This window comes from Thalassophryne amazonica, chromosome 1 (genome assembly GCF_902500255.1).
Source record: "Thalassophryne amazonica chromosome 1, fThaAma1.1, whole genome shotgun sequence".
NCBI classification, from domain to species: domain Eukaryota; kingdom Metazoa; phylum Chordata; class Actinopteri; order Batrachoidiformes; family Batrachoididae; genus Thalassophryne; species Thalassophryne amazonica.
In genome coordinates, this window is record NC_047103.1 from 150,372,016 (window position 1) to 150,396,200 (window position 24,185).

A 24,185-nucleotide genomic window follows, 5' to 3' on the forward strand; every position below is an offset into this window, starting at 1 on the left:
GTTCACAAAATGGTAGAAATTTTTCTTGGGTGAGTGTCTCCAAATGTTGTGGATTTGATCATTTAAAGGTCAAAGTCTTTAAAAATATAGTCAGAAAAACACCTTTTACAGGATATCTAAGAGGCCATGTAAATAATCCTATGAGTGATGTTCTGATGATGTTACAAAGACAACATGAAATGATGTAACTATTTTCATAAAAACATATTTTCCATGATATCCCCACAACCAACAGGAATATAAATAAGAATGTCTGATTTTCTGTTCTCGCAACTAACAGTATCTTGACCACAGTCCTACAGTGCAGTTTTATGTGTACGTGCAGAATTTTAGTTACTCCTCTTACGCCTTTCTTTCTATTTTGGTTTGACAGCATAAAAAATAAAAACACGTAAAAGTGCTTACGTTTGAAGAATATAGTTAAAATAATAAAATCACACACACACACACACAGGAATTTATTCTATCTTTAAAAAAATACTGCTCTCAGATACTGAAGGATTATTAACTGAGTGAGAGGTCTGTACGGGGAAATATCAGACCGAGGTGTGAATACAAAAACACAGAGGTCTGATATCCCCATACAGACCGAGCAAGCAAGGTTAATAATTCATTTATTATATAACTATTATATATATATATATAAACACACAAACTTACAGTATCGCCCGAATATGCTGCTGACGGTGTTGGGCTCGTTCACTTTCTTCACCTCCATGAAGAACTTGCTAACAGATGATCCAGTCGTTAGCTGGTTAGCTTTCGATCTGTGTGTTTTTTCCAGTGCTGTTTATATATACATTCATGTCCGACTTGGTTTTATAATCGTGTTTTTAGCTTCCTGGTTTGTAATGTAAATACGCATTGCGGACAGATTGTCATGGTAACTGGTCGGGATATGGGAAAATATCCGACCGGTAATCAGCCAATCAGAGCGCATGTAGCATTGCAGCCATATAATAATTTATCCGTTACTCATCACAGATTGTATTTTCCTTTTGGAACTCGTAATAATAAAAAACATAAAAAGGGTTATCATTCCCATAGTTAAGAAACACACTCCTTTATAAGTGTTCAAACTGAAAACAGCGCCCCCATATCCTAGAGTTCAGCCTCACACTCTGTTTATCTTTTGGGACTAATGCATGTCCAAATTCACTTTCCAAATAGAAACTATGGAGTAGAAAAGTAGGATTTAGGAATGTTGTTTGGGCATACACACTTGGGAAAGAGGGGCCTTTTGGACTTTTTTGGGCAAAGTTTGGAAGCAGATTTGTCACCTCACACCAGAGTGGCGCCACTGACAAAAATGGCCAGTATCATGAGCCACAGGGTCATGGTGGTGCTGGCTGCAGCGTTATGGTCACTGTGGAAGAACTTGTTGTGAGCGTAGGTGATGATGTGCAGGGCTCCGCTGTATGCCTCTTCACAGGCCGGCTGGATCTGGTCCTCGGGAAGCAGGAAGCCGTGCGTTCCGTTTTCCTTGTGGTCTCTGAGCTCAAAGGTGTAGGAATAAGGGATTCCTATCAGCCGAGCCCAGTCTCTGGATGACCCAGAGTTGGGATCTTTAAGAGAGAGTGAAGTTGACATAACGAGAATATATTAAAGTTGTCCAAACAATATTTTCTTTTCAGCTTTTACAAGAATGCAGGGCTGAATTTGACCAAATGGGAAAAGAAGCAGGTAGAGGGGTGGTTCCAGATGTATCCAACCCTCCCTGGGATACTACCATTCTTGGCGGTATTGTGGCAATTTCTGTCCGTCAGAGAACTTTACAGATCTTGGTTAGGAGTTGGGCCTAATTAGTCTAAAGTTTGCCAAGAAGTATCTATGAGTGTATGAAGGATGAGTCTGCTACACAGGAAGTTTGCTGCGTAAAAAATTTCCTCTGTTGGGATAGCATTTGATCCCAGTCCAAATAGAGTGAATTACACTCTATCACAGAGCTAAATTAGCTCAAAACAGTGTAAAATCAACTCTTATTGGAATAAAACCACTTGCACTGAACAGATGGTGTCGCCGACCGAACAGTCCTCCATCATCCCTTCCTTCACTGTGCTTACGTCATCAACCATGATTCACTGATAATCATCTCGTTTCTGCTTCAAACCGTACTCCAGTCATCATCTATCTCAGTGACAGATATCTGAAGCTTTTGTACATCAATCGTGTCCACATAAATTCAGCATTATTCCATAATAACAGACGGAGGAAGTGAATAGAGCAGCACAGCTGCACAAGCTGTTAGCTGATGTATTCACTGCATGTCGGACATTTCAATGCGTCACTGTTTAAAGCCTCGTTTCTACTTAAAACTGACTTCAGAATGATTCAAGAGGTTTTACCTTGTCATCTGATGGTTAATAATCACATTAATCCATTTGATCACTTTGGGTGGAGAGACTCTGTTTCACATGGGCAGCTGGGCTTCAACATGACACATGCACAGTGGAGGCAGGGGGACCAATCTTTAGGGGGCGGACCATTCAGTCTGCAACATCTGTCAAGCTGATTCACTCTATGATAGAGTGTAATTTACTCGATTTAGACTGGGATCAAATGCTGTCTTAGCAGAGTAAATTTTACTCAGCAAAATTTCCTGTGTGTGATCATGAATGATGTAGACAAAAGTGTTCCATGAGTTCCAATGAGTGGCCACAAATTGATATTATTACAATGCATGAGTCCTGCAAGAATTACCCCCATAAATACAAACTTGGAAGCATGTTGTACCATTCAAGAAAGAGTTCAGCTTGGATGTATTTGAGCTCAGAATTTGTGGGTCCACAAAGAACCACATTGAAGAGTTTCAAGAGCTTTTGGAACAGGATCGGGCCCAAAGGAACCAGGTTGGAGCTCACATACACAGCATTTGTGTTAGCCTACTAAGTTAGCATATATTACAGTCAGGGGCGCCGCCAGGGATTTTGGGCCCCATGAAAAGAAATCTTACCGGGCCACCCCCCATATTATTTTGTCAGTATTATAATTGTATTAGGGGCCTCTCTGGGCCCTTGTCAATCATGGGCCCCTAGAATCCTTCTCCTTATTTTCCCCTTTTCGACACCCCTGATTACAATACATGTCACCCAACTAAAGCCCTGCCTGGAGGGTGAGGGACTTGGCATTTACCATGTCTCATTTGTACCGATTGTACCAATGATTCTGTGAGTTCCATGATAATGGAGACTCCCAGATGAGTAACATGGCCTGGATGAATTATTTGAGTAAAGGACGACTTGCCACACTCTGTTACACATAATGAAAATGACATAAAATTTGTGTGAAACTCTATGGAGACTTCACTGTATTGAGATATTGGTTAAATACTTTTCTGCTGCCACGTTGGTTACCAAAATAAACATAAAAATCTTTGCATAATACACCTACATAAAATAATAATATTCTTTGTATGCATTTACAATCAAATGTAACATAAGGTAATAATTTTCACATTGTAATACTTTGATTACTTAAAATATGCTCTTTGAATAACTATTCCAAACCTGTCTTGTACATATTAGAATTTGTGGATTTATCATGAAAGGCCATCACATATTTACACTTAGTACCTACACAACACATCTGGTGAGGTTCCCACAGTGTAGTGCCTCCCATGGACCTTCTTCATGACCTCTGCTGCACCCAAACCCACCTCCATCTACAAAACAAGAAACGAACTGTCATCACATATAGCAAGAGTATTTTACTTCAATAATTTAGCACAATTTAGCAGCTGGTCTGATCTGTGTCAGCCTGATCCCGTCAGATCTCAGAAGCTAAGGAGTGCAGGATCTGGTTGGTAATTGGATGGGAGACCTCTTTGGAGCACCAGTGGTGTGTGTTTCTCCAGCTGACACTGGAGTTGTGTCAGGGGGGCATTCGGCGTAAAACTTGTGCCAAATACCAGTGCGGATCTGGCTGTATCCACTGTGGCGACCCCAAATAAAAACAGGAGCAGCCGAATGGACAACAACAACAATTTAGCACAAATTAACCCCCATAGGTAGTGCAACAATTTAAGGTATGTTGACATTATTGGCATTAAACACACCACGCCATTATTGCTGAATTAACCAAACAACTGTTGCACAACTGGAACACCATTTCCAGTGCACTATGCAATCAAAAGGCAGGTTTGTCACCAGTCGGTTGAACTTGCGCCTGGCTCCCATGGTGGAGGTTTCTCACTGGACTGGAGGGGAATCTAATAATAACACAGGTCAAATATAGCACCGCCAACAGTTCTGGAGCAGTATACAGTATGTGTTGCTGACAAATATGGGGTGCATTGTGCAAGAACATGGTTTTTCTGGACACAGCTTCAGTATGTTTAGATGCTTTAATGCTAGCTTAAAAGTGTAGCTACATTAGCTTAGCGGTCATTCACAATATGACGTAAAATGGCTGATGCTGGTCAGCATAGCAAATTCTCAAAAACCTCTGAGAAACGCCCAAGAAGGCTTGCTCCAGTAGTCCAAATTTCCTGTCTTCAACAAAGGTTGATGTAGCTCAGTGTTGAGAAATGTTGGTTTCTCAGAATGCTAACGATTGAGAACTACACCCTAATTTTTCTGGGTCAGGCTCAAAACCTCTCAATCACCCCTTGTACAACCCCAATTCCAATGAAGTTGGGATGTTGTGTAAAATGTAAAAAAACAGAATACAATGATTTGCAAATCCTCTTCAACCTATATTCAATTGAATACGCCACAAAGACAAGATATCTAATGTTCAAACTGATAAAATTTATTGTTTTTGTGCAAATGTTTGCTCATTTTGAAATGGATGCCTGCAACACGTTTTAAAAAAGCTGGGACAGTGGTATGTTTACCACTGTGTTACATCACCTTTCCTTCTAACAACACTCAATAAGCGTTTGGGAACAGAGGACACTAATTGTTGAAGCTTTGTAGATGGAATTCTTTCCCATTCTTGCTTGATGTACGACTTCAGTTGTTCAACAGTTCGGGGTCTCTGTTATCGTATTTTGCGCTTCATAATGGGCCACACATTTTCAATGGGCGACAGGTCTGGACTGCAGGCAGGCCAGTCTAGTACCTGCACTCTTTTACTACAAAGCCACGCTGTTGTAACACGTGCAGAATGTTTCTTGGCATTGTCTTGCTGAAATAAGCAGGGATGTTGTTGATGTATGGCTTTTGCTTTCCATGGTAGAGTTTTAACTTGCACTTGTAGATGTAGCGACGAACTGTGTTAACTGAATGGTTTTCTGAAGTGTTCTTGAGCCCACGTGGTAAGATCCTTTACACAATGATTTCGATTTTAATGCAGTGCCACCTGAGGGATCGAAGGTCACGGCATTCAATGTTGCTTTTCAGCCTTGCACTTACGTGTAGAAAGTTCTCCAGATTCTCTGAATCTTCTGATTATATTATGGACTGTAGATGATGGAATCCCTAAATTCATTGCAATTGAACATTGAGAAACATTGTTCTTAAACTGTTGGACTATTTTTTCACGTAGTTGTTCACAAAGTGGTGATCCTCACCCCGTCTTTGCTTGTGAACAGCTGAGCCTCTTGGTGATGCTCCTTTTATACCCAATAATAACACTGACCTGTTTCCAATTAACCTGTTCACCTATAGAATGTTCCAAACAGGTGTTCTTTGAGCATTCATCAACTTTCCCAGTCTTTTGTTGCCTTTGTCTCAGCTGTTTTGAAATGTGTTGCAGGCATCCATTTCAAAATGAGCAAATATTTGCGCAAAAACAAAAAAGTATCAGTTTGAACATTAAATATCTTGTCTTTGTGGTGTTTTCAGTTAAATATAGGTTGAAGAGGATTTGGAAATCATTGAATTCTGTTTTATTTACATTTCAAACAACATCCCAACTTTGTTGGAATTGGGGTTGTAATATTGTCTTTTAAATAGGAACTCAATCAAAAGGCATGCCATGTAGTCTTGCAAATATTTTTGGTGTAGGATAAAACTTTTTTCACATTGTCATTATGGGGTACTGTGTGTAGAATTTTGAGGAAAAAATGAATTTCATCCATTTTGTAATAAGGCTGAAACATTACAAAATTTGGAAAAAATGAAGTGCTGTGAATACTTTCCAGATTCACCGTATAATGTGGAGTTGTGTCAAGAAGGTCATCCGGTGTAAAACCTGTGCCAAATCAATATGCAGACCCATATCAGATCCACTGGGGTGACCCTATGCAAAGAAGGATAAGCCCGAAAGAACTTTCAAATCACAAGTGATAAAATGAAGCCATGGGATTTAAATTAAGTGCTATCTGAACTGGCCTCACATAATATATACGTGGAAATTCATCATCTTAGTCTCATGTGTCAATCAAAATTTTGATTAAAGGTTTGGGTGTGTTGGAGAGGATTCTGAGATTTTTAATGTGGCCACAATCTTAAGTTTGGTAATGGCTGCTTTAGATAATGACCTTTTTTCCCAACGCCAATCAGCCACTCGCAGTCTTTCACAGTTCAGTTCATTTTTGGCAGGTGAGCCAAAAACAGACAAGGTGTCTGTTAAAGGCAACTGTTACACTGTCACCTATGGGCCTGTCACACCTGTCGAATAAGGTCTGAGTGTATCACTTAAGCATTTGCACTTTTAAAATCTTATTTACAGTTTTGTGTGTGTGTGTGTGTGTGTGTGTGTGTGTGTGTGTGTGTGTGTGTGTGTGTGTGTGTGTGAGAGAGAGATCTGCAAAGTCTCTTTGGTTTCCATGGCAATGAGCAAAGTATGCATTTACTGATGCAGAGATATACAGTGAAAATCAGAAGTGTGAAACATGCAAATGTGCACGAGTGCATTGGTAGACATAAATACCAGCTCGTTGTAGTTGGGGGCGGTGATGTTGGGATGTCCGTAGGGAACCAGGAGCAGTTGTCCGTAGGAGTGGATGGTTAGGAAACACAGGAAATCGTTCTTGTGGAATTCTACAAACTCAGTAACAGCCTGGGCCTCGGGTTCAGACACAGGCTTTTGTCCACAGTAAGTTTGGGAGCAGCAGTCAAATGACACACCAACAGCTAGAAGAACAGTCAAATGCACAAAGAGTCTGAGTAAAACTGTCAAAAAAACTGTGTAAAATTTAGAAACGATTTTAAATGGTTTCTAAAGTAAGGACGCAGCAAAACAATTAAAATGTCTACATATTAAATCACTTCTAATAACAGGATAAAGACCACTGAATTCAGATTTTATATCGCTCAACACTTATCAGAGTAAATTTAACATTGTAGCCGAAAAGTTAATCATACAATAACTTGACCAGAAAATCAGATTTTTTGTAACTCAGAACAGTATAATTTTCAACACTGTAGACAATAAAATTGTAAATGTTTGACCCTTGACTACACGAACACCTCAGACAAAGGCCTCAGTATTGAACCCATGACCTTCTGTTTAAGATAACAACTTTATCTCATTTTTTCCTCAGTTTGTAGACTTAAAATTACACTTGCAGAGAGTTGACTCAACAAATGATCAACTCCAATACCCGGAAAGGTTTAACAAGAACAATGATAGAATGACAACCTAAAAGACTATAAGTCAAGATCACAAAATATGAGCCCCCCACCACAAACACACACCAACTCCTACACAGTAAAATGACAAGTGCAAAATTAACACCGACAGTGTTAAATTAACACTGCCAGTGTACAGTGGGGAAAATAAGTATTTGACCCCCTGTCAGTTTTGCAGGTTTTCCCACCTACAAAGAATGGAGAGGTCTGTAATTTTTATCGTAGGTACACTTGAACTGTGAGAGACAGAATAAAAAAAAAAAAAATCCAGAAAATCACATTGAATGATTTTTAAATAATTAATTTGCATTTTATTGCATAAAATAAGTATTTGACCCCCTACCAACCAGCAAGAATTCTGGCTCACACAGACCTGTTAATTTTTCTTTAAGAAGCCCTCTTATTCTGCACTCTACCTGTATTAATTGCACCTATTTGAACTTGTTACCTGTATAAAAGACACCTGTTCACACACTCAATCAATCACACTCCAACCTGTCCACCATAGCCAAGACCAAAATGCTGTCTAAGGACACCAGGGACAAAACTGTAGACCTGCACAAGGCTGGGATGGATGACAGGACAATAGGCAAGCAGCTTGGTAGAAAACAACAACTGTTATGATTATTTATTAGAAAGTGGAAGAAACACAAGATGACTGTCAATCTCCCTCGGTCTGGGATTCCATGGAAGATCTCACTTTGTGGGGTAAGGATGATTCTGAGAAAGCTCAGAACTACACAGGAGGACCTGGTCAATGACTTGAAGAGAGCTGGGACCACAGTCACAAAGATTACATTAGTAACACATGATGCTGTCATGGTTTAAAATCCTGCAGGGCAGCAAGGTCCCCCTGCTCAAGCCAGCACATGTCCAGGCCTGTTTGAAGTTCACCAGTGACCATCTGGATGATCCAGAGGAGGCATGGGAGAAGGTCATGTGGTCAGATGAGACCAGAATAGAGCTTTTTGGAATCAACTCCACTTACCATGTTTAGAGGATGAGAACAACCCCAAGAAAACCATCCCAACCATGAAGCATGGGGGTGGAAACATCATACTCTGGGGGTGCTCTTCTGCAAAGGGGACAGGACGACTGCACTGTACTGAAGGGAGGATGGATGGGGTCATGTATTGAGAGATTTTGGCAAACAACCTCCTTCCCTCAGTAAGAGCATTGAAGATGGGTCATGGCTGGGTCTTCCAGCATGACAGTGACCCCAAACACACAACCAGGGCAGCTAAGGAGGGGCTCCGTAAGAAGCATTTCAAGGTCCTGGAGTGGCCTGGCCAGTCTCCAGACCTGAACTCAATAGAAAATCTTTGGAGGGAGCTGAAACTCCAAACTTGAAAGATTTGGAGAAGATCTGTATGGAGGAGTGGACCAAAATCCCTGTTGCAGTGTGTGAAAACTTGGTCAAGAACTACAGGAAATGTCTGACCTCTGTAATGGCAGACAAATGTTTCTGTACCAATTGTTAAGCTCTGTTTTTCTAGGGGGTCAAATACATATGCAATAAAATGCAAATTATTTATTTAAAAATCATACAATGTGATTTACTGGATTTTTTTTAGATTCTGTCTCTCACAGTTGAAGTGTGCCTGCGATAAAAATTACAGACCTCTCCATTCTTTGTAGGTGGGAAAACCTGCAAAACTGACAGGGGGTCAAATACTTATTTTCCCCACTGTACATATGGTCCTACTCTGGTCAGAGTGGGACCATATGTACACTGTCCTACTGTGTCTCACTGTAATCACTGGTGATTTTACTGTATATCTCCTATGGTAGTTGTTTGCATGTACAATCCCAATTCCAATGAAGTTGGGACGTTGTGAAAAATGTCTTTCTGAAATAAGCAGGGACGTCCCTGAAAAAGACGTTGCTTGGATGGCAACATGTGTTGCTCCAAAACCTGGATGTACCTTTCAGCATTGATGGTGCCATCACAGATGTGTAAGTGGCCCATGCCATGGGCACTAACACACCCCATACCATGACAGATGCTGGCTTTTGAACTTTGCGCTGGTAACAGTCTGGATGGTGTTTTTCCTATTTTGTCCAGAGGACACGATGTCCATGATTTCCAAAAACAATTTGAAATGTGGACTCATCAGACCACAGCACACTTTTCCACTTTGTGTCTGTCTATTTCAAATGAGCTCAGGCCCAGAGAAGGTGGCAGTGTTTCTGGATGTTGTTGATGTATGGCTTTCGCTTTCCATGGTAGAGTTTTAACTTGCACTTGTAGATGTAGCGATGAACTATGTTAACTGACACTGGTTTTCTGAAGTGTTCCTGAGCCCATGCGGTAAGATCCTTTACACAATGATGTTGGTTTTTAATGCAGTGCTGCCTGAGGGATCAAAGGTCACGGGCATTTAGTGTTGGTTTTCGGCCTTGCCGCTTACATGTAGAAAGTTCTCCAGATTCTCTGAATCTTCTGATTATATTATGGACTGTAGATGATGGAATCCCTAAATTCCTTGCAATTGAATTTGGAGAAACATTGCTCTTAAACTGTTGGAATATTTTTTCACGCAATTGTTCACAAAGTGGTGATCCTCGCCCCATCTTTTCTTGTGAATGGCTGGGCCTTTTGGGGATGCTCCTTTTATACCCAATCATGACACTCACGTGTTTCCAATTAGGTGTTTTTTGAACATTCATCAACTTTCCCAGTCTTTTGTTGCCCCGTCCCAGCTTTTTTGAAACGTGTTACAGGCATCCATTTCAAAATGAGCAAATATTTGCACAAAAACAACAAAGTTTATCAGTTGGAATTACATATCTTGTTTTTGTGGTGTATTCAATTGAATATAGGTTGAAGAGGATTTGCAAATCATTGTATTCTGTTTTTATTTACATTTTACATAACGCCCCAACTTCATTGGAATTGGGGTTGTATTACGCACAGATCAGCCGTAATATTGTGACCACCTGCCCAATATTGTGTAGGCCCCGTTTTTGCCACCAAAACAGCCCTGAGTCATCAAGGTGTGGGCTTCATGAGAACTTTGCATCACAACTAACATTAAGTTTTTCAGCAATTTGAGCTACAGTACACAGTAAATTTTGCAGAGTAAAATTTACTCTGCCAGGATAACATTTGGTCCCAGTCTAAATAGAGTAAAACGCACTATTATAGAGTGAAATCAGCTCTACCGTCTTGTCAAATCAAGTGTTTCTACTCCAATAAGAGTTGATTTTACACTGTGATAGAGTTGATTTAGCACTGTGATAGAGTATATTTAACTCTGTTTGGATTTGGACCAAATGTAATCCTAGCAGATTAAATTTTATGCTGCAAAATTGACTGTGTAGCTCTCTTCTGTTGGATTGGCCCACATGGGCCAGCCTTCCCTCCCCACACACATCAATGAGCTTGGCCACCCATGACCTTGTTGCTGGCTCACTGGGTTTCCTTCCTTGGACCACTTTTGGTAGGTACTGACCATGAAAGCCCGGGAACTGGAGCTCCAGTTTTTGAAACCATCAGACTCAGTTATCTAGCTGTTACTAATGTTACTTGTAAAAGTCACTCAAATCTGGTTTCCAGCTTCACACACATCATCTTGGAGGACAAAATGTTAACTTGCTGCCTAATATATTCCACCCAGTGACAGGTGCCATTGTAATGAGATAACATTATTCAATTCACCTGTTAGTGGTCACAAAGTTATGGCTGATTGGTGTATCTCAGCTCATATACTCTATTCAGAACACAAAAAACAGTCCATAGCACAAAAAAAAAGTATATCAGTGGTAGTCAAACACGTAACAAAGTGATCTACCTCTGTACATGTAATTGAGAAATATGATGCACTAAAAAACAAACAAATATACGAGGTCTGTCCAAAAAGCGTACCTTTTTATTTTTTTTCAAAAACTATATGGATTTGAATCACGTGTGATTGCATCAGCCAAGCTTGAACCTTCGTGCGCATGCGTGAGTTTTTCCACGCCTGTCGGTTGTGTCATTCGCCTGTGGGCAGGCTTTGAGTGAGCACTGGTCCACCCCTCCCGTCGAATTTCTTTTGTCTGAGAACTTGCTGAGAGACTGCCGCTTTACTCCATGAAATTTTTTTCAGAAACTGTTAGAGACAGGCAGTTGGAAAGCATTCGATAGATTCAGTTGGATATCGGTGAAGATTCTGTCAGCGTCACGCGGATTATGGACTGTTAAAACCTTTTTAAAGACGGCTCACAGTGGTGGAGGGCGGGCGGCGCGCCGAGCGGCCATTTGACAGGCTGGATCGACCAGATCATTTCTAAACTGACTGCTGTGTTGATCCGGGGACATCATGTGACTACCACAGAAATGGCAACAGAGCTGGACATAGCACTTTTGCAGCACATTCCACTGTTACAGGAGATTTTGTAATGAAAGACATGCGGAGGATTTCGTGCGTCGGCACGAAGCAGCTCAGGACGCGCAGCAAAAAAAACACCTCCGTGTTGGAAACCATTCAGAAGATTCAGACGGCTTTCCATGGCTTTCAGTCGAGTGAGTATCCGAGAAATTGTGTAACAGCTGGACATGCCACAACATGTCCTGTGAGACTTCCAAGACGGAGGTGTTTTTTTTGCTGCGCATCCTGAGCTGCTTCGTGCCGACGCGCGAAATCCTCTGCACGTCTTTCATTACAAAATCTCCTGTAACAGTGGAATGTGCCGCAAAAGTGCTATGTCCAGCTCTGTTGCCATTTCTGTGGTAGTCACATGATGTCCCGGAACAACACAGCATTCAATTTAGAAATGATCTGGTCGATCCAGCCTGTCGAATGGCGGCTCGGCGCGCCGCGCCCTCCGCCACTGTGGGCCGTCTTTAAAAAGGTTTTAACAGTCCTTAATCCGTGTGATGCCGACAGAATCTTCACCGATATCCAACTGAATCTTTCGAATGATTTCCAACTGCCTGTCTCTACCAGTTTCTGAAAAAAATTTCATGGAGAAAAGCGGCAGTCTCTCAGCAAGTTCTCAGACAAAAGAAATCCGACGGGAGGGGTAGACCAGTGCTCACTCAAAGCCTGCCCACAGGCGAATGACGCAACCGACAGGCGTGGAAAAACTCACGCATGCGCACGAAGGTTCAAGCTTGGCTGATGTAATCACACGTGATTCAAATCCATATAGTTTTTGAAAAAAATAAAAAGGTACGATACTTTTTGGACAGACCTCGTACACCTGTCTCCCCTTGAAGACACTGAACAGGAGTTATTTTCCTTCGTTCACATCTTCACATGGTGCAATATCACTGTGACATTTAATTGAAATACATAAAGTGGTTGTGGAGGAGTTGCACTTTTGATACATCAGTTAAAATAACTGTAATGATCTCCATTTGACAATGCTGAACCAGAGTAATTTTCCTCCACCAAATGGTACAGGGTGAGTTGTGCCTAAGAGGTCAATATCGGGTCATGTATTAATTAAAAAAAAAAGTCCATTGATTTCCCCTTGAAGACATTGGACTGGAGTCATTTTCATTCATGCACATCTTTATATGATGTGCTCTGTGAAATTTCATTGAAATCCATACTTATAAGGTTCATGGACAGACGGATAGACACGGTGAAGCATATATACATATACACCTCCGAATTTTGAAGTGTGGTGGTATAATAATTACATTTTTAATAACCTGATAAGGTCGTTATTTTTATTAATTTCAATATAACAGAAATTCTCTGAAACATTTGATTTCTTGTTTCTTGAAAATCAAAGAATTTGCTCACATAAAATATAATTGTACAAATGGATACAGTCATATATGTTGTCATTTAAAAATGATTCACACGCTTGGTTTCAGTTCAGACGGCTCCGGGTTGAAATCCCACCCCTGCCACATTTCTCTATGTAATGTGGAGTTGCGTCAGGAAGGGCATCCAATGTAAAACCTGTGCCAATTTAACATGCAGATCCACCTTGGATTTGCTGTGGCGACCCCGAGTGCAAACAAGGGAGCAGCCGAAGGGACTTACTTTTTGGGTAATGGTATGTACTGTGGAATTGGAATGCTTCTTTTTATGCTTTCATAGTATTCACAAACACATACCAGAGCAGAAGTGTGTGCTCTGTCTGTTATTTTGCGTGTGATTTGTTCCGCAGTATTGAATTATAAGTGAAGGAACTGTGTCAGTTTGTTGGTGTTGAACCACCGTGACACTTACTGCCCCAGTTGGCGTAAAAGTTGCGGTTGAGATCGGTGCCATAACAGTCACAACCCGCAGGTCCTGGAGACCTGGATTTCCTCCACAGTCGATTCTAAAACATTTTGAAGTTGGTCAAATATCCTGTTAACAGGCACCTTGAGAGCTGCAGGAGGTGAAAGTGCATTTTCAGAAACTACCCAGATATGAGTACTGACCGTTTCGTTCTCCCACGAGAACATGTAGCCGTCGATGTTGAGCACAGGCGTGATGTAGAAGTCCATGTTCTTCATCATCTCGTGCATGTCTGGGTCTGTTTTGTTTGTTTGCAGAATCTTATATGAGAGAGGAAGCAAATCGGGATACTCTGATTGATTAACTCATGTTGACCACATCAGATGTGTTTCATGTGCTGGTGTGTCTCCAAACATCTACTGACCTGTCTGACGAAGTACTGACAGAAGGCCGGGGCGATCCATTCTCTGGCGTGTATGCCACAGTCCATCCAGATTGCTTTCTTTTTCTCTGCAGTCTTCAGACCAATCTGAGATGCACATTCAGATGCCAAGCGCAGACATGTCATTAGTCAAGGTTTACCAGTTTATTGTTTTCACTGTGTGTGTGTGTGTGTGTCTAAATTAATATTTCAGGAACTGCTTGGCCAATGCTTTCCTAGAATTCGTACACTACAAAAACTGTTATCTAAGAAAGTAAAAAAAGACTTGTTTCAAGAAAATTTGACTTAATTTTTGTCTAAATAGAAAAATAATCTTGTCTAGCATTTTTTACATAAGAAAAAATGTCTTATTTTGGGAAAATGTATCTCACTTTTTCTTCACAAGTTTTTCCAGCAAACATCAAGCTGTATTTAACCAGTAACAAGGATAGGTGATGGATTTCAAGTCAAGTTTTAAGGCACATTTTGGTTATTCAGTACCTAGACATTTTGCTGTTTTTGAGAATTCTAACCAAGTACATTTTTCTTACCCCATTGGCAGATTTTTTTTTTTTTTTTTTTTTGCTTAATAAAAGACAGCTTGGCTAGATTTCAGATTATTTGTCTTATTTTGAGAGGGACAGTGTTTGCAGTGTGGGGTAAGAGGTGAGATACACCCTGGACAGGACGCCAGTCTATCACAGGGCAATCTGATATATTCAATTTATCACAACTCACCTTGAGCAATCTGATAGTCCTGTTCTCGTAGGTCTTGCCATAACTGATTATAGTTGCCATCTCAGGATTTTCCTTTACAATCTGAGCCATCCATGCGGTGATCTGCATGATGCAGCAACCGTACACGTCATAGATTTATTTTTTTTTTTCTTTTGCAGTGCTCTGTAAATGTGAGCTGCAGTTAAGCTTTCTTACCTCTGACATATTATGGTACTTGTAGTAGTCATACTCAACTCTGTTGCAAAAAAAAAAAAAGCATATTAAATACATTTCTATGGTGCTTTAGTAGTCGTACCATCTAATAGCCATAATTCCTGGTGCTCATATATTTTTAAGTACAGAATGTAAGTTACATCATCGCACTTGTAGTACACAAACTTCCAGCAACACGAGTTTCCAATTCCAAAAATTTGCACCTTGGAAAAAATTTTCAAGGTCAAAGTCCTGTTAGAGATGGAAATATAATTACAAAATATAAATCAAAAGGGCTTTTCAATGTTAAAATCAGATATCCACTAAATCCGCAATACGCATCAGATGTGGATCAAACTTAGTCTGTTCATTGGTAGTGCCAGTTTGCGCCTCATTTTCACAAATGAGAGTGATTGATGTACTTTTGATAGAGATATAATGCAAAACGTACACCAAATTGGCTTTTCAGTATTAATTTCAAATGCCCAAAAAAATCCACAATCTGGATCAGCTCTGGATCAAACTTTTTCAGGTGATAGTGAGTCTGCCCCTCACTTTCAAATATGAGAGTGATTGCGGGGTGTTTGATTAAGATATAATGTAAAATACACATTAAATGGGGTTTTTAATGTTAAATTTAAATGGCCATAAAATCTGTAATCTGGATCAGATCTGGATTGAACTTTGTCAGTCAGTAATGGATACCATCCTACAAAAGAGCATTCGGAACTGGTAAGAGCCAGTTTTTTTCCATCTGAGACTCTTGGCAAAAGTCAAACCCTTTCTAAGCCAAAAGGACCTTGAAAAGGCTATGCATGCTTTTATCAGCTCCCGGATTGACTATTGCAATGCACTCTATGTTGGTATCACTCTAGGCTCCCTAAACCGACTCCAACTGGTCCAGAATGCTGCTGCTCGCCTGTTGACCAACACCAGGAAGCACAGCCACATCACTCCTCTACTTTGCTCCCTGCACTGTTAATGTTTGTTTTTGAAGCTGTAAATGGCATTGTACCTTCTTATTTATGTGACCTGTTAAAAACACACAACCCTGTCAGAGCACTTTGGTCTGCTGACCAAAACTTTCTGGAGGTTCCCAGGTCCAGGTTCAAACAATGGGGTGACTGTTCTTTTGCAGTAGCAGGTCCTAAGTTGTGGAATGCATTACCTCCTGAACTGACGTCATTAATAGTTTGCCTCTGTTTAAAGCTAAGTTAAAAACGTACTTTTTCAGGGCAGCTTTTTACACATAATTGCTTTGACTTTTTTTTTGTCTATTTTTATTCTATTTGGATGCTCTTATTATGCTTTTATGTGTGTTTTTGGTACTGTTCTTTTTATTTTATCTTTAGTTGGTGCTATTGGAAAGCACTTTGGTTCAGTGAAACTGTTGTAAAGTGCTATAGAAATAAAACTTGATTGATTGATTGATTGATACAAAACACTTTCAAATATGAAAGAAATCCAATCTTTTTTGACAATGTTATGAGTTTTTGAAAATTCATTCAATGTTAAAAGATAGGGATTTTTCCAATGTTCTTTTTCCAAGATTTCTCCTGACTTTGACCTTTGACCAATGACCTTGAAAATTGAATCAGTTCTTGCCTATCAGTATATGAATCCTCTGTAAAACTTTCATAATGATACATGAAAAATTGTGGGTTACAGGCTGTTCACAAACAGACAAACAAACAGACACACAGGATAAAAACAAGCTCAGCACAAATGTTTAAGTCAATATATGTTCAGGCAAATGGACCACTTTTGTATAATGGGGATATTGACTACAATGCTGAGCAACAACAAAAAAACAAAATGGTTTCACATAGTGAAATAAAAAAAAAATTATATATTGCATGTGAAACATCAAGATAACACAGTAAAATAACATTTTGCATCCACAAGAATAATTAAAATTGAACATCAAGTATAAGCCCCCCCCCCCATACAAACCAGCCAATATAATAAAATAAAATAAAACCATAAAATAATTATAGACCATAGTAAATAAATAGGATTTAACATCTTCCTTAAAATACATAACGTGTACATGTGATAATCATTCACATCCTTTGGTAAATTTACATTAAACTATTACTTTTACATCCAGTTTTATTAAATCAAGCCAGGATGGGTACATGAACATTTACAGTTGACTGAATATGCCTTGGACTTAATTTACATCAATCACTAAAAAAAAAAAATACACACTGAGTGACTGTACAGGAAGAAAAATACTGAGGGAAGCCACCAAGACATGACAACTCTGAAGGAGTTATATGGGCTTCTGTGGCTGTGAGTGGAGAAACTGCATAGTTTAACTTTCATCTGTTGCACCACCAGTTATACAGCTTCATGGTGAAGTGTGACAGTTTGCTAGAAGGCATATGGGAGACTTGACCCTAGAGTTGATCTGTTGTCTTGCAAAAATATTGTTTATTGTTACTGTAACAGTCTAGTAGATCCTGTGTTTAACATTTTATGATTTGAAAAGAAAAATGAAATGAATTGTTTTCTGAAAGAAACTATAAAACCGCAGAACATCGTATGGAGTACTTAAATGTCTACGTCATCCATTCCCAAACTTAAGATCACTGCAGCCCACTTTAAAACCTGAAAATCCTCTGCAGCACACTCAAACCTTTAATCACGTTTTCAACTGAACGCGAAGGTGTGTTAAACCTTTGGCTGGTACTGTGTACTGTACATATCATTTTAAACTCTGTCAGATAAATAAGAATAAGACATTATTTAAATTCCACTGCGTTGTTTTATTAGGTCTCATTACATCTTTAAAATAACCATTAATATATTTGGGTAATTTGAAACTTTATGACAAACTTGAAAATCAAAGACACTATTATTTATTTCTTTTTCAAAACCTCTCCACGGCCCATCCACAGTACCTCAATGACCCACAGAGGGCTGAGACCCACACTTTGGGTTCCACTGGTCTTGGGATTTAAATCATTTTGTTTATCATTCTTCTATTAGTAGTGAATATATTTGTTGAGATAATTAACGTATAAAGTAACTGGCTCCCACCTTGAATTTCTCAGCTGGAGCCACCGCTGGAAATCTACAGTTAAAAGTCATTTATACTGAGCACAGACATTTTCAGTGTCTGGAGAGTGGAGATACAGTACGAGGTCTATTAGAAAAGAAACCGACCTTTTTATTTTTTGCAAAAACTATATGGATTTGAATCATGTGTGATTGCATCAGCCAAGCTTGAACCTTTGTGCGCATGCGTGAGTTTTTTCACGCCTGTCGGTTGCGTCATTCGCCTGTGAGCACGCCTTGTGGAAATCCTCTGCACGTCTTTTCATGCCGAAAAACTCCTGTAACAGTGGAATGTGCTGTTCATTTCCAAAGTAAATGCTTTGTTGATCCGGGACGTCGTCTGACAACCACAGAAATGGCAGAATAGTTTGACATCAGCACTTTTTCAGCATGAAAAGACGTGCGGAGAAATTCGCGCGTCGGGACGGAGGCGCAGGGCACAGAACAAAAAGCAACGCCGTGATGAAGCCTCACGGGACATGTTGGGGCATGTCCACCTCGTCCACAATTTCTCGGATAGTCACACGACTGAAAAGCCACCAAAAGCCGTCTGAATCTTGCGAATGGTGCAAGAGCTGGGCATATTAGGGCTTGTCCTGTGAGACCAACATGGAGGTGCTTTCGTCCCGCGCCATGAGCGGCTCCGTGGCGAATTCCTCCGTTCCTCTTTCATTACAAAAACTGCTGTAACAGTGGAATGTGCCGAAAAAGTGCTATGTCCAGCTGTCTTGCCATTTCTCTGGTAGTCAGACGACGTCCCAGATCAACAAAGCCTTCACTTTGGAAATGATCTGGTCGTTTGAGCCTGTCGATCGCCGCTCGGTGCGTGGCGCGCCATCCGCCACTGTGGGCTGTCTTTAATCCAGTTGTAATTGTCCTTAATCTGTGTGATCCCCATAAGATCTTCACCGAAAGCCATCTGAATTTTCCAAATGGTTTCCACTTGGCTGTCTCTCACACTTTCTGAAAAAATTTTGATGAAGCAAAGTGGCAGTCGATCAGCCAATTTCCTGACAATGAAAATCCGACGAGGGGGCTGGACCACTTCTCCCACAGGCGTGCTCACAGGCGAATGACGCAACCGACAGGTGTGAAAAAACTCACGCATGTGCACAAAGGTTCAAGCTTGGCTGATGCAATCACACATGATTCAAATCCATATAGTTTTTGCAAAAAATAAAAAGGTCCGCTACTTTTCTAACAGACCTCGTATTACCACACAGGATGGGCTGACTTTAAGTGACTAAAAGAGGGACTGCGCACACTGCAGACTCAAATTATACAAATTATTATTATACATTATGCCACTACATTTGAGTAATGAAGCAGATTGCAGGTCTTTATTCCAGATATCAATATAACAGCTTAGTGTAAATTCAGATGGGCTTACACGTATAAACTTAGGGTTTGAAATTAACTTACCTTTCTAGAACTGCTGCCGTTGTGGCTGAAAGCAGTATTACGAGGCTCAGCCCGACAAAGTTTGAAACTGTCATTTTGAGCGAAGCTAATTCCTCCTTTGTGAAGCAGCTGTTCTCAGGATGTTATGACCTTTTATAGATTCTATCCATCAGATAAAGTTACACCTTTGGATCACCAATGAGCCTCCAGCATGTTCCCATTTTTGGTTAATATTTAATTTTAGATGAGAAATTATATTACTTTATAACTGAGTGATAATGGAAAATATCAGGACAGTAATGTTTATTGGCAGCTGTTAGTCACTATGATTTGCTCATTTATGAGTTGTGTAGGATCACAATTCATTGGAATTGGGGTTGTATTACGCACAGATCAGCCGTAATATTGTGACCACCTGCCTAATATTGTGTAGGCCCCGTTTTTGCCACCAAAACAGCCCTGAGTCATCAAGGTGTGGGCTTCATGAGAACTTTGCATCACAACTAACATTAAGTTTTTCAGCAATTTGAGCTACAGTACACAGTAAATTTTGCAGAGTAAAATTTACTCTGCCAGGATAACATTTGGTCCCAGTCTAAATAGAGTAAAACGCACTATTATCGAGTGAAATCAGCTCTACCGTCTTGTCAAATCAAGTGTTTCTACTCCAATAAGAGTTGATTTTACACTGTGATAGAGTTGATTTAGCACTGTGATAGAGTATATTTAACTCTGTTTGGACTGGGACCAAATGTAATCCTAGCAGATTAAATTTTATGCTGCAAAATTGACTGTGTAGCTCTCTTCTGTTGGATTGGCCCACATGGGCCAGCCTTCCCTCCCCACACACATCAATGAGCTTGGCCACCCATGACCTTGTTGCTGGCTCACTGGGTTTCCACATTTGGACCACATTTGGTAGGTACTGACCATGAAAGCCCGGGAACTGGAGCTCCAGTTTTTGAAACCATCAGACTCAGTTATCTAGCTGTTACTAATGTTACTTGTAAAAGTCACTCAGATCTGGTTTCCTGCTTCACACACATCATCTTGGAGGACAAAATGTTAACTTGCTGCCTAATATATTCCACCCAGTGACAGGTGCCATTGTAATGAGATAACATTATTCAATTCACCTGTTAGTGGTCACAAAGTTATGGCTGATTGGTGTATCTCAGCTCATATACTCTATTCAGAACACAAAAAACAGTCCATAGCACAAAAAAATAAAAATAAAAAATGTATATCAGTGGTAGTCAAACACCGAACAAAGTGATCGACCTCTGTACATGTAATTGAGAAATATGATGCACTAAAAAACAAACAAATATACGAGGTCTGTCCAAAAAGTACCGTACCTTTTTATTTTTTTTCAAAAACTATATGGATTTAAATCACGTGTGATTGCATCAGCCAAGCTTGAACCTTCTTGCGCATGCGTGAGTTTTTCCACGCCTGTCGGTTGCGTCATTCGCCTGTGGGCAGGTTTTGAGTGAGCACTGGTCCACCCCTCCCGTCGGATTTCTTTTGTCTGAGAACTTGCTGAGAGACTGCCGCTTTGCTCCATGAAATTTTTTTCAGAAACTGTTAGAGACAGCCAGTTGGAAACCATTCGATAGATTCAGTTGGATATCGGTGAAGATTCTGTCGGCGTCACGCGGATTATGGACTGTTAAAACCTTTTTAAAGACGGCCCACAGCGGCGGAGGGCGCGCGGCGCGCCGAGCGGCCATTCGACAGGCTGGATCGACCACATCATTTCTAAATTGAATGCTGCATTGATGCGGGTTATCATGTGACTACCACAGAAATGGCAACAGAGCTGGACATAGCACTTTTGCGGCACATTCCACTGTTACAGGAGATTTTGTAATGAAAGAGGTGCGGAGGATTTCGCGTGTCGGCACGAAGCAGCTCAGGACGCGCAGCAAAAAAAAAAACACCTCCGTGTTGGAAACCATTCAGAAGATTCAGATGGCTTTCGATGGCTTTCAGTCGAGTGAGTATCTGAGAAATTGTGTAACAGCTGGACATGCCACAACATGTCCTGTGAGACTTCCAAGACGGAGGTGTTTTTTTGCTGCGCGTCCTGAGCTGCTTCGTGTGACATTTAATTGAAATACATAAAGTGGTTGTGGAGTAGTTGCACTTTTGATACATCAGTTAAAATAACTGTAATGATCTCCATTTGACAATGCTGAACCAGAGTAATTTTCCTCCACCAAATGGTACAGGGTGAGTTGTGCCTAAGAGGTCAATATCAGGTCATGTATTAATTTAAAAAAAAGTCCATTGATTTCCCCTTGAAGACATTGGACTGGAGTCATTTTCATTCATGCACATATGATGTGCTCTGTGAAATTTCATTGAAATCCATACTTATAAGGTTCATGGACAGACGGATAGACACGGTGAAGCATATATACATATACACCTCCGAATTTTGAAGTGTGGTGGTATAATAATTTCATTTTTAATAACCTGATAAGGTCGTTATTTTTATTAATTTCAATATAACAGAAATTCTCTGAAACATTTGATTTCTTGTTTCTTGAAAATCAAAGAATTTGCTCACATAAAATATAATTGTACAAATGGATACAGTCATATATTGTCAGGGTGGGTCCAGGCTCAGGGCGAGGTTATGGGTTTGTACCCTGTTGTCATCTGCCTCCTCGGATTTGATCCTTTTGGTTACCCTTTTGATCATTTTATATTAAGTTTTCTCTGGTTGCATTTATTATGTATCTTTGGTGTTTTATTATCTTGTTGTATTCTTTTTGTTTTCTGCAATCATTGGTTCTAGTTTTTCCATTGTTTTACTGTAGGTTCTGGTTTTGTTTCTGTTCTTCTTATCGGTTCTGTCTTATTTCCTCTGTCTGTGATGTCAGATTGAGATTCAGTTCAAGTGGTGTTTTTAGTCTTATTATTCTTGTGCTATTTTTAGGTCTGTCACTCTGTTTCCTAGTTTGCCCTTTATTCGATTCACATTTCCTTTGTTGGTCTGGGGGCATGTTATACTTTCACCATTGGTTTTCATTCACTGACTCCTTTTGCTTTTGATCTGCTTTGTTTTCACTCCACACCACTGGACCTGTCTCATCTCATCGTCCCTCACTCATTCTGCCTGTTTAGTGTATTTATCCACGCACGCTCCTTACTCTGGCTCACGTGTCTTTCCATCTTACATCACTCCACTTTGTGTTGTCTCCACTGCACTATCTTGCACCTGCTTCCCTCATCTTTGTTGCATCTAGCCACACCTCCTTCCAGAACCCTCGATCACACGTGCACCTTGTTTGATCACCTGTTATTTAGCGCTCACTTCCCTCACCGCGGTGCCAGCTCCTTGATCTTCGTATCTTCGTTCCAGCCCTGTTCTCGTCTCGTATACCTCAGTGTTTTTTGACCTCGTTCTGCTTTTCCAGATTTTGCTCTCTGCCTCTGACTCTGATATTGTGTCTCACTGTGCCTTCGACCTCAGCCTGTTCCTGACTACGTATTTTGCCTTTCCCTCATCTGTACCTTTGCTACGCAGCCTGCCTTTCTGTGTACCGGACCCTGGACTGTCTGTAAGATAAAGATTATTATTACACTGCATCATCTGAGAGTTTGCATTTGTGTCCAAACACCTTCTGTGTCACGCGACCATGAATCCTGACATATATGATGTCGTTTAAAAATGATTCACACGCTTGGTTTCAGTTCAGACGGCTCCGGGTTCAAATCCCACCCCTGCCACATTTCTCTATGTAATGTGGAGTTGCGTCAGGAAGGGCATCCGACGTAAAACCTGTGTTGTGAAAGTGTAGGAACACGGACCCACAACAGGGGGCGCAATGAACGGACAATGGAGAAGGTAAATAACAAGGTTTACTATTGTGAAACGAGCACAATAAATACAACAATCACAATTTGGGGTCGAATCCGCTGGTGTCGTGTGGGCAGGCTCGAAGGTAGGAGACGTCCGTCTCAGTCGAACCGGAACCACCCAGATCTCCTCTGCCACCGAACCCTGGAAATACTGGAACCGCCAAGTCCCGAATTCCCAGGTGGCCACTGCCTCCGCTCGTCGGATCCGGTACTGCTGGCGGGAGAGAGCAACAACACACAGGTGTGGATGCGACCGCACCCAGTAACGGAGAGGGGAGAAGCCGCCTCCACCTCTTGTCAAAGTACAGCAGGAAGGTGAGTACTTATCCAAGCAATGAAGCTATCAGTAGTCAGCAGTCCTGAAAAGGTTTAACAAGTTTAGCTGGTTGTTCAGAATATAAATGCAGAGAATATTACCTCAGTCTTAGGCGATATCTCGGCACTGAGGTGGAGACGCTGTCCTCCAGATATACCTCTGTGCTGAGTGGAACAGCTGTGTCTGGTGATGGGTGACAGCTGTCACCCAGGCTACTCCCATAAGGCGGCAGCGCCCTCTGGTGCCTGGAGCCCGCACTCCAGGCAGGGCGCCCTCTGGTGGTGGTGGGCCAGCAGTACCTCCTCTTCAGCGGCCCACACAACAACCTGTGCCAATTTAACATGCAGATCCACCTTGGATTTGCTGTGGCGACCCCGAGTGCAAACAAGGGAGCAGCCGAAGGGACTTACTTTTTGGGTAATGGTATGTAGTGTGGAATTGGAATGCTTCTTTTTATGCTTTCATAGTATTCACAAACACATACCAGAGCAGAAGTG

At 40.8% G+C, this 24,185-nt stretch overlaps 1 protein-coding gene across 1 annotated transcript; it reads right to left on the reverse strand.

Annotated features, from left to right (window-relative positions):
- Nucleotides 1-1,128: 1,128 nt before the first annotated feature.
- On the reverse strand, nucleotides 1,129-15,068 carry LOC117520641 (carboxypeptidase O-like). The gene is made up of 8 exons (XM_034181954.1): nucleotides 15,039-15,068; nucleotides 14,844-14,945; nucleotides 14,109-14,213; nucleotides 13,888-14,004; nucleotides 13,691-13,784; nucleotides 6,817-7,019; nucleotides 3,577-3,661; nucleotides 1,129-1,565 (listed from the first exon to the last, which is right to left on the reverse strand). Exons 1-8 carry the CDS (start codon nucleotides 15,045-15,047, stop codon nucleotides 1,282-1,284), a joined length of 999 nt encoding a protein of 332 aa, XP_034037845.1. The 5' UTR covers nucleotides 15,048-15,068; the 3' UTR covers nucleotides 1,129-1,281.
- Nucleotides 15,069-24,185: the final 9,117 nt, after the last annotated feature.

What these genes read in the sequence shown, in the direction of transcription:
- LOC117520641 (XM_034181954.1), bottom strand. An exon ending in TCTCGTGGGAGAACGAAACG is followed by an intron (nt 13,785 to 13,887) that starts GTCAGTACTCAT and finishes AAAATGTTTTAG; the next exon opens with AATCGACTGTGGAGGAAATC. An exon ending in AACCTCACCAGATGTGTTGT is followed by an intron (nt 1,566 to 3,576) that starts GTAGGTACTAAG and finishes TCTCTCTTAAAG; the next exon opens with ATCCCAACTCTGGGTCATCC.